Raw genomic sequence first — 11,587 nt, forward strand, 5'->3', positions numbered from 1 at the left:
ACTTAACAGGGCAAAAGTGCAGGGAATCACACAGCACTAAGCACCACAGAAGATCGGGACACAGCCCTAAGAACCTATTGGAACTGAGATAACTGGGAGAAGGGTTTGGTGCATGGAAGACGGATATTACACAGACATAGTGACTAGAAAGTCTGTGCTGCATCAGTGAGGGGAGTCACAGCCATGCAGTCCCCGGGCAGATGCACAATACACGTTTGCATGTGGTCCTGAAGGACTCGCACTCAAAGGCCTCCGTACACCGCTTTAAGTGGGTCCCCCTGGACACAGTGCACACTGCTGAATGGCATTGGTTTGAACACAACTTTACAAGAAACCTGTGAACCTATGGGATGTCACATCATTATTATTATTATCATCGTTATTATTATCATTATTATTTTTACCACAACATTCAAACAAGCTTTGGCCTTGGCATAACAGCTGACCATAGAGACATTTGCAAGAGTAAAGAAATCCCCATTATTCTACATTAAAAACAAAAACAAAGGCCAGGCCTTAAAGATAGAGATACATACTGTAACATCACTGGGTGAGGGTGTGGGTGGATACAGGAACTGGTAAGGGTTCAGGAACAAGGGGAATACGGGAACGGGGTTCAGGTCGTACATTCAGGGAGGATAATCTTAATCTTTGGTATTACGATGGGATCCTACAGCTAAAAGTGCCCATCAGGAAAAAGTCTTCAGTTTCACACAGACATACAAAGCATTGTTAAATAAATACTTACAGTATATAGATAGCATAAATAAATAACCAAATAAATAGAGAGAAAAGGGGGAAAAAGGGAAAAAACAATAAATACACAAAAGCAGTCATAAATATGTTGATCGGATCGGCAAATTGCATTTTAAACCTTCTTGCTCCAATTCAACTGGCTATAAGGAGGCATGTTAAAAACCATTCCTTTGTGGACCAAAAATGACCTTGCACGCCAAGCAGGGCCTGAACAACTGCCCCACACTTCCAACGTGTTTCTATAAATAGAGTGATGTGCTTGATATCTGTACAAAAGGGCTGAAAGAATCACATTCCTCCATTTTCTAGACATCTGTAAAAAAAGATTTTGCAATGGAGCAGAGGTGTGTTCAGCTGAGTTGTTTGGAAATATGCAAGTGGAAAAAAGAAATACTACAACATCACTATACATTGTGTCGGCTGTACGTCTTTCCTCCAGAGCCTTTGTGTTCAAAGGGTGTTTCTTCTTTTTCAGTCAAAAATGGCTGTGGAGCTTTTGACTGGAAGCTCAGTCAGTGTCTTAAAGCTAGAAGGTTGCACCGATGAGGCTCGGCTTCCCACATGCCTCGGAATCCTTTGCCACTTTTTATTGATCCTGTCCCAGTGTACGGTGAGATACACGAACAGTTCCCTCCTTGAAAACTCTGATTCATTCAAGTCGGGACCGTCTTCACAGAAAATTGGGAAGGACAGCCAAGGTTTCCGGTTGACAGTAATGATTGACAGCTGGGAGAGTCATGGACACAGTGGAAACCTCCTGATAATTCCGGATTTGGAACTTGGAACACCTCTGTAGTCCTGTGAACCATAACCATGGCAACATATGCTAAGAAAAGGGGTAGTAGGTTCTTCAGAAAAAAGCTTGTATGTGATGTTTAAAAAAATTGCCTATTTTTCTCTTTTCACCATGATTCTTGAGAAAAAATAGGGCTTAAGGACATGGGGAATTAAATTATTCTAACAGATGGTGAACATTTTGATTAGGAAGTTACACAATGGAGCTCTCCAGCTGTGAGTGAGCAACACCTCTTGATTCTTCACATCGGAGAGATGACTTTAGATTTGAAGGTACATCAAAATATTCTTCCTCCTGATTTGCAATACCCTCATGATCTCTAATCTACATAATCAAAATAATGAGATGGTGTCTGTGTAAGGGTGTGACTCTTCAAGTCAAATCAACTATGCACCCTTGACTATACAATGTAGGACCTCATATCCTACAATTATATCATTCTGGGTATCGCCCCCTTCCATTTCAAGGGGGCGATCAACTTTGGTTTGAAAAAATGCTTCAAGATACTTCATAAAAACTTCAATATTAGCCGCCTCGGTCGCTCCCTGATAACGAGGAGGACATTATTTCGGCTGATCTCTGCCCAGACCAGTCTATGTGCCCCCTTGCTCCCTCAGCACCTTCCCGTGTTGCATCTCCAGCGTGTTCTTCCATCAGGCCGTGCTGCAGGACACAGCGGAGGATGAGACGCTGGAGCCCGAGGAGCCAGTGGAGGAGGGACGGCCCTCTTCTGCCCACTTGTTGATGTTGCGGCGGCGGGCATTCATGAAGAAATTGCTAACGGTGGAGAGCTCCAAGCCCAGCTGCTGGGAGATGGTGATCTGCAGGTCTTTGGCTGGTCGGTGGTTCTCCCTGAAGATGGCCAAGAGGGTACGTCGCTGCAGGTCAGTGAACACCAGCCTGGTGCGTTTGGGGCCCTGGTTGCGCTCTAGCTTGCTCTGCTCCTGCTCCTTCCGCTTGCAGGCTGAGGGCAGATGGGGAAATAAAATTGAATCAAATAAATAAATACAATTCAGGGGGGTGGATTGGTTAGCTAACAGACTGGCTGCATAACTAGGACAAATGGATTAGCTGAGAGAAAGGGGATTTGTTGAAAGAAAACAGATTAGCTAAGCAACTTTGATTAGTTAAAAGAGATGAATCAGCGACTTGTTTCATTGCACAGTAAAGGAATTAAGATGTTCACGCGATCACATCTTATTGCCAGTGAGCTGCTGTGGCCTACTTGGATAAACTAGATAACTAGGCTCAGCTAAATCTCCAATGTTATCACCAGGGTCTTTATAAACAAAGGTTGTGTATAGACAATATAAAACCTTATACTCACACAATTAATATATCTTAGAAGAGCTAATTATAGATGATAAATGGCCCCTTTCTCCATTGAATAAGTACACGAAACTAATGCAATACGTATTCATATTTTCTTCTTTTTTTTGACAGTTACAGTATGTCATATGAATTAAATCTATTAAATAAGGTGGCATTTACTAAATTATCCACTCTTTATCCTTTTATTATTTTGCATTTCCCACTGAATGAAATAAGAAAGTGCAACAACTAGTATACAAATTAGAAAATCAAATAACTATTGTATTTATAATGTACTTTTTATAAATTGTCCCGATGCCAAAGTTTTTTAACTCAGCCAATTTTAGTGAATAACCAGCAATTGTGAAAAAAGTACTTTCACAGTATTCATGTAGCCAAGACTGATCATGTTCATAATTCAAGAATCAGTTCCTTGAGGAAAATCTACAAGATACAGCATTGTGTAAGGGTTGGGCTTTAATCTCTTTTGGGAATGAGATGTTTTGAAATCAGACTATGTTCATTGTTGAACCTACCACCCCTCCTGTTGTGGTCATTGCTCATCGCCACATACACGCTCAGGGGTTCTCAAACACTTTCATGCTAGGGCTATAATAAATAAATTACAATGTAGGAGCATCTAAAATGGTGAGATAATACTTTCTTTTCAAGAACCCCCAAATTGTCATAGACTCTGGCTGCAGGCCACCTAACGAGAAATTGCTTTAAAAAAGCTACAACCTCTACAGAGCTTCGTGGTCTGTTGTGAACTTGTAGATCTACTATTTATTTTAAAAATGGAAAAATTAACAAATATTTAGAAAAGCATTCCTAATCTACAAGCTCACAACGTGTCGCAATGCGATGCATTGTGAGATTCTACAGGCTATTTTTGAAAATGTTCGAAGTATATGTATACACATGTGTTGAGAAATGTATTTCCTGTCCTGTTATGAGTATTGTAAGAAAATGAAACATACTGGGTGATAACAAGGGAATATATTGGGTAAAATATGTTTGAATATTTAACCCCGAAATGTAGTGTATGGAAAATATGTTTTGTTTTGTTTTGTTTTGTGTAGTTTAACCATGGTAATTCATTTTCTGTTCACAAGGTTTGATCATAGAGGGAGCTGTGGTGAAAAGTTATAGCAATAGTTCCAGGAAGTGATGTACCAGGAACATCTATAAAAGTACAGGAAGTGAGGTGGTCAGGGATTCTATTTTAGGTATCAAAAGGAGTAGCGGTGGTTTGTGAAAGAGACTCTTTTAAGGCTAAAAACCAGAATCAGAACTTGTTAAACCACTGAGTAGTTGACCGAAGAACTTTGTGAAGGGGAAGAAAGGAAGTTTGGTCGAACATTTCTGACGTTTTAAGCTCTGAACCAATTCAGAGCTTTTGGACAAAGGAACCTGCTGTGGCCTCCTGTCTTGAAGGATGAGTAATATATATTTTCCCGTTTTGAGCAATGCAAATTTTGATTACTTGATTATTGGAAAATAGAAGATCTACAATTTTTTGGTTCGACTACTTTTAGATTACTTTAACTTTTTTGATACTTGACTCATTGGAGTAATTTCAAATTACTTTGCGTAATGTTCTGAATTTGAACATTATCATTTGTTTTTTGAAATCTTGATTGTTCCTTTGAATTGATTTTTGTTTGATCCATTCAGATAAAAATGTTATGGTGTATGTGTGTGTGTATATATAATATATATATATATAATTTCAGTCTGATGTGAGCTAATATGCAGTGTTTTAGACTTCTATGGTTCTCTTTATATCTGAGACTGTATTTAGTATTTCTGCAGTGAACACGGCCCCAACCTTCCGAAATGCAACCCTGGCCATTTACTGGCCATGGTACCCTTAAGAACAAGAGTGTAGGCAAGAGTATATGATGCCTAAATGCACCATGAATCATGAATATATTAATATGTTGGAATAAGGAATATATTTTTTCTATATTTTGGGGGATTTTCGTACTTTATTAGATAGTACAGTGAAGAGTGACAGGAAAAGAGAGACACACGGCAAAGGCCATCAGGCTAGGGAATCGAACCCACAACTTGCATTAGAGCCTATTTGGTCTAATAAGCCTAACCCAAACGCCATCAGTGCCCCTGTAAATGAGGAATTCCTAACAGCTAGTAGCTCAATGTCTGCAATGCCTTTGCTGCACTTTTTACTAATTTTGTAATAATGACTAGCAATTACAATCGATTCAGTTCGATTCAGTTTTCTCATAAAAACAATAACTAAAAAACAAAAATGGCAAACTGGTTCAGTAGGTTTTAGGTCATTCACAGTGGTTTTTAGTATTACATAGGGGTCAATAATATAACTATTACATGATGCTGCCTATTGCCTGGGTTACCAAAATGTCCACTTTGCCAGGACCACCACACCACCTCTAAAGTTACAGAAAACACAATACCAATCTCTGTCTCTTTGTGTACAACCGCATCCTCTTCTCTCTCTCTCTCTCTCTCTCTCTCTCTCTCTCTCTCTCTCGCTCTCTCTCTCTCTCTCTCTCTCTCTCTCTCTCTCTCTCTCTCTCTCTCTCTCTCTCTCTCTCTCTCTCCCTCTATCTCTCTCTCTCTCTGTCTCCTCCACTTCCCCTCTGCCTAGCCTTAGTAGACACTTCAACATCATTAGTTTCTCATAAAAGTCATTTACATGTGGCGGCAAGAGTGAGTGATAATCACTTTAGGGAGAACTAATTTATTTTCTATTAAAGGGGGTTACGTCAGAGGTGAGTGAAATGAGCAGAGTCGGCAGAGTGTTTAGAAACCCTAAGTGGACTAAAACATATTTGGGCGACTCGTGTAATTAACCAAATGCACACTTTTAGAGGTTTCAATCAGCAATGTGTGGTGGAGTTTTTCTTTTCTTTTTTGTGTATTTTTTTAGCTGATAGTACAAAATGGGCTTTTAAATGTAAGCATTGGTGTACATGCACACACACTTAAATACTTTCTCTATCTCTCTCTCGCTCGCACACACACGCACATACACACGCACGCACGTACGCGCACACACACACACACACACACACACACACACACACACACACACACACACACGCACGCACAACAAAGCTACAGTATATACCTTTGGTCCCAAAGCAGCACTGAGACGTTCAATTGATTGGCTTATATCTCCCCATTGAGAAACATCTCACACACTGCTGTGCACTGATACTGATGTTTACTGTATGACGGGCACCTCAGTAGCTAGCAACCACATAGTGGCAAATATCTCTCATCAGTAGAGCACTTGAGAAATAAGTGTGACCTTAATGCCGTCCTTTCCACACCAGTGCCATCATCATCACAAAGAGCATCACGTATGAAACTGCTACAGAGCACCATATAGCATTGATTGCTTTGACAACCACCTGCATTTCTGACTGAAACTCATACTTTGATAAATCACATAAATAAATCTCATGTTAATTCCAATCACCATCTGAAGGAAGCAGTTGACTAGAGGATGCACTCTTGTCAACTTGAGAGTGCAGAGGAGCCGTTCGCTTTAATAGACATCTAGGCCTACAGCTCGTTTGCATTTCTGAGAGGTATCGAACCATGTCTCATTAACTCCAAACAGTCCAAGATGTCAGAAATATGTCAATATTTTAATATTATATAGATTATAATAATATAATTTCTTATATTCCAAGTGTTGCATTTTTCACAGTGAATACATGCACCTTCCCGGCTGCACCTGTATTGGAGAAGTGTGCAGAAGGCATTCTATGGTGCACTCACTGCTACAGTACATGTAGTAATGAAAGGAGTGACATGATAGCGGTGGTTAGCTTGCTTGTACCATGGATTTATGGGCTCAGGATGCCCGACCACTCTTTTTCCTCCGCCCCTCCGTCCCTCCTGTGCCTCCCAATCTTTACCGACGATCATAACGCCGACCATTAAGTAAATGCTTCCTTATGCTGTAATCATGTGTAAAAGGCTCACAATTACCATGCTATAAATCCCTGGCACTCGGGCTACTCCTGGAGACATAAATATTCCCCTATAGGGTTCTTATGATCGTGGGAACAGCCCCTAATCATGATGTATGCCCCTGTCTCGTGTTGCTGAAACGTGATCGAAAGCCCTTTCCCTACCCCCCGGCGTCTGAACCTACATCCCCCTCACCCCCCCTCACAGCCTGCCCCCCCTCCTTTCCCCCCCAAACATCCCCACCACCCCTCCAGCCCCAGCCCACCCCCTGCTGATTTCTTGGGCCAGGGGCTGATAGAAATTATTGATTAAATCTGTGCAGCTCAGACTCCTCGACCCACAGAGGCTGGTTAACCCTTTCAGCACCAGAGTGGGGGAGCTGCTAGAACCAGATAAAGAATAAATAAATAAATAAATCAACTGTGTTTGTTTGGGGAGGACCAAGCTGTTAAGGCCATATTTGGTTGTTTACGATTCCTGATATGCATATGCTGTCCTCTGTGACCTTTGAGCTTTGTTAAGCGAATGTGAACTGTATGCAGCAATGGATGGGTCTTTGTGGCTTTCATTACTATGGGGGATGGGGGGTGCATGCAGTGCAGCCGACACATAAACCACATTGACCTTTCTTATTCATTTAGACCTTTAGTCAAGGGCTTCAGCCATCATCTTTAAAGTTATAGTCCCTGATCCCCCTCCTCTCGACTTAAAGTGTTGGAGCACGGCTGTGTGGTCTTTATCCCGCTTCGCCTGCCTCCTTCTTGGGCTAAATCCTGATTGCCTACTCCACACAGCCTAAGGTCGGGCTGAAGATGCATCTCATATACAGTGCAGTAATCCAATAGAGAGCATAACCATCACAAACCACAGGGGGAAAAACACATACTGCAGATAAATCCAAGGGATCACCTCCTGCGCTGTGTAACTACTGTACAGTGTCTTCGCATAGAGACATGTAGGCTATGAAAATAAAATGACAACTGAACGTCTATAATTATTTTGACTGCATTTGCCTCAGATGCTCTGCACAGCAGCCCTCAGTCAATACTGGACAGATAGCAGGGAAATATCATAACAACAGATTATTGCTGGCTGACACTGTCATGTTGAGGGGTATGGTATGTATTTAAGCGAGTGGTGCATTAGGGAGGATCATCTTTAAACTCTCTGCGTAAAGCAGAGAGTGCTTGAGTTATCTTCAGACTAGGGAGCACAGGGCACTCTGCATTCTAATTCCAGTCTCGATTTGCCGATGCGGCCGAGGTGTGTGTGGGCAAGGCGTGCTGCTCTTTCCCATGGAAATCAATAGAGACTTGTAATTAAACAAAAGGGGGTTGGCCAGGGGAAGAGAAAAAAAACCCTCTTGGAAAGTAGGTTATGTAGAAAAGTGCCGAGCTGTCCAAATTGTAGCTTTGCCAAGAACTAAAATATGCAAGTTTAGGCCATATGGGAGTGAGAGAAAAGCATTGTCAAATGTTAGTATAGTATGCTGGTAATACATTCTCTGCGTAGGGCTCTTAATGTTTTATGAGCATGATTGATCTGCTGCTTAGATTTTTAGTGGTCGGTTGTTAAAAAATGTCTGTCACGACAAATAAGCTAAAAGGATATTTAAAAAAGCATTCCAGTCAAGATAAAGACAAAAAAGGTAACATTCACTTCTATTCTGCAAAATGGAAACGGGTATGCACCTTGAATACACTGCATAAAGACTGCAGCTGCACAACAGTGCCCATAAACCAGCGGTCTTTAAAGAAACATTTCTACACAATTACAGTATCTCCAAGCTTAATTCGTCACTTCGTAACTGGTTTGGGTGTGATTGGTGTAACACTTTGTTGAACGGAGGTTGTACACATGTGCTCTGAGAGCCGAACAATCAAAGATCAATAATTGTGAGGGGATTGCAAGAGTGCACAATCATTACCTATGAACCCTATTGTGCTGTTGGGCTTAATCAGTTGAGCTGCTGACAGAGAGCGAAAAGCAGTGATCAACTGGGCTGGCTTATACACACGTACTGCTCACAGACCCCCACAGTGAGCAGCCCACTTGCAGAAACACACAGACACACTCCCCTCTGCTCATCTCATATTACTGTGTTCACTTGGATCTCTTTCTGTGCCTCGTGTATCAGATGGGTTCTTGGTCCCAATGGAGGCACAACACTGTAACATTGCACTGTACACCGTGCTGTCTTGTCTTCAATCCATATCCCCCAAGAATATCAAATGTCAAGCAGCAGATTACATTCTGCCTTTAAAAAAAAGAAATCTTCTTCCTAGAAGTCAGTATGAATACTGCATGCTCTTCCACTTAACCAATCATTTACTCTATGTTTTCCAATATTACAGAATATTGTAGAGAATGACTACAAAACAAAGTGTATAGTACCTTTGTGTAAAACAACAGAAACTAATTCATTTTTAGCCTAGCATTAATTGCTTCTGTGACGATGTTGATGTCTGCTGAATGCTCAATCTCAATTTACATCAACTGCCGTGCCAAGTCAACTTCAGCCAAGCACAGAGCAGATATAAATCACTGTTAGAATCAATCAGTGGCTCCAGAATGGCACATCTGCACAAATTATTTTGTGGACTGGAAAGCGATTAAATTTCCAACTGCTGCCCATGCTGATCTTCATGGTTCATTTAAGAAGAGGGCAAATGTCTGTGGCTCTTTTGATTAGAGCTACTGTACAGATCAATAGGGGCAGTGTGTGAGCAAAGTAAACAAAGGGACTGGACATATGGCCTGTTCTGTCTGGACTGTCCTCAATGTATGCCTGAGTTCCTTCTAGTGTTTAAGATTATGCCAGATAGTGGCATGAACTGGGGAAATATCAATAGGATTGTTTAGCTTTTCCTCAAATCCTGACCTGAGCAGCATACTGAACTCAGGGAAGAGAATTTTGTGGTGCTTGGGGAAAACAAGGTGTGTGTGGGTTTGTGTATGTGTTTTTTATTTTGATCATATTTTAGTGTCTGTGCACGCACACGCACACACAGTCACATACGTGTGTGTGTGTGTGTGTGTGTGTGTGTGTGTGTGTGTGTGTGTGTGTGTGTGTGTGTGTGTGTGTGTGTGTGCGCGCGCGTGCGTGTGCACGTGCGAGCATGCATGTGCATGTGTGTGTAGTAGTTGTGCATGGGTGTGCGTGAGTAGACAGAGAGCAAAGGCAGATCTTACCCTCCAGCCGGAGTGAGGCCATCCTTTGAAACTCGGGCTCCTGGAGCCAGCGGGACATCCTCTTGAAGGTCTCACGGCCGGACTTGAGCTTGCCCCAGGGCTTGGGGTTCCTCAGGAGGTCAGACAGTGTGCCCTGTGACCTACACAGGACCCTCTCTGCAAAGATGGCCTGAGGGATGCTGTACCTCTTCAGCTCAGTGATGATCCTCTGGGCCACGTCTCTGGTGTTGATCTCCTCTCCTCCTCCAACGCCACTGGCACTGCCAGGTTGCACGTTGGGCAACATGCCCTCGCTGGGTGAAGACGAGGCTGAGGAGGATGAGTGTAGATGCTCCCCCATCTTGGAGGCCTGCTGGCCAGGGTGGTGGTGAGGCTGGTAGTGCTGGCTGTAGAGGTGAGGATGGTGGCCCGGTACGTGTTGGTGGGCGTCCATTTTGTTCAGCTGATGGCCCACCGAAGCATCACCTCCTCCAAGACCGGGCGGGGACATCTCCCGGGCAAAATCTGATGTCCGACAGAAGATGTTCCCTCCGTGCACTTCGTACCCACCAGGAAGCATCTGGCCCCCGCTGCCATTGGGGCTGTTTCCCAGGCTCCCATAACCATGCATGGATGAGCCCAAGCCTGAGCCGGTGGAGGGTGGGGATAGACTCTGGGACATAGCCAGATCTTTGCCATATGGGTTATAGAAGTTGCCACTGAGGCCTCGGTCCTCACGCATCAGGGTGAAGCTCCCAATGACGTTACTGACCGGCAGGCAGGGATGGTGGTGATGGTGGTGGAATTTGTCATCAAAGGGCTGAAGAGGCGTGAGGGTGGTGTAGGTGCTACCACAGCTGGATGGAGCATCCCCGCCATAGCCCAGCGCTGACATGGAGTGGTCAAAGCCTGGTGGACGATGTTCTGGCTCTAGGGACATGGTGGGCCCCCCTAGGGAGGGCCTGGGGAAAGCAGCTGAAATATCCCGAGCATGTAGCATGGGCCTGCCATCCTGGCCATGCGCCAGCTCCGAGTGGCTGTGGAGGGACATTTCCCCTAGACTCCCATCCATTTTTTCAAAAAGAAAATCCCCCAAAAAATGTGTTTCTTGGCTGAAAATGTCCTTTTATTATTATTGTTGTTGTTATTTAAAGCTTTCTTGTTATTGTTGCTCAACAGCCAGGCTAACCGTCTGGAAGGTCTCTTGTTACACGGGAGTATGGATTTATTGATCAGTGAATTAATTGATTTCCTGGCTTATGGGGTGTCTAATTAATTATCTGATAAAGTTAAGTAGTGTCTTCAAACTCCCTCGAAGTCCAGTAAAATGAGTGTGCAACAGTAGAAACGAGTGGGAACCTCTCAACTATCACATTATTTTCATTTGTGCAACAACACTCCTTGCCTCTCTCTCTGGTGCTGAACGGTGTTCTTCGGCAGATGCCTTGCTTTTGTGCCTGCATGAGACAAGATACGCGGATTTAGCCTGGTGCTCTTAAAGTATCGTTATAGACAAAGAAAGCAGTTCAATAACCTTTTATGTGGGCTAAACCATTAATTGCAGGCATAACTCACAAACAA

General features: G+C 43.1%; 1 protein-coding gene across 1 annotated transcript; it reads right to left on the bottom strand.

The window, feature by feature from the left end:
* Positions 1-2,205: 2,205 nt before the first annotated feature.
* On the bottom strand, positions 2,206-11,078 carry onecutl (one cut domain, family member, like; the record flags this gene model as incomplete). Its single annotated transcript, XM_080767395.1, has 2 exons — positions 2,206-2,516; positions 10,028-11,078. The coding sequence occupies 2 exons, from the start codon at positions 11,076-11,078 to the stop codon at positions 2,206-2,208; spliced, it is 1,362 nt and encodes a 453-aa protein (XP_080623521.1).
* Between the last annotated feature and the right edge of the window lie 509 nt (positions 11,079-11,587).

The sequence above is a fragment of the Protomyctophum bolini genome (genome assembly GCF_963924005.1).
Source record: "Protomyctophum bolini genome assembly, chromosome: 7".
NCBI classification, from domain to species: Eukaryota; Metazoa; Chordata; class Actinopteri; order Myctophiformes; family Myctophidae; genus Protomyctophum; species Protomyctophum bolini.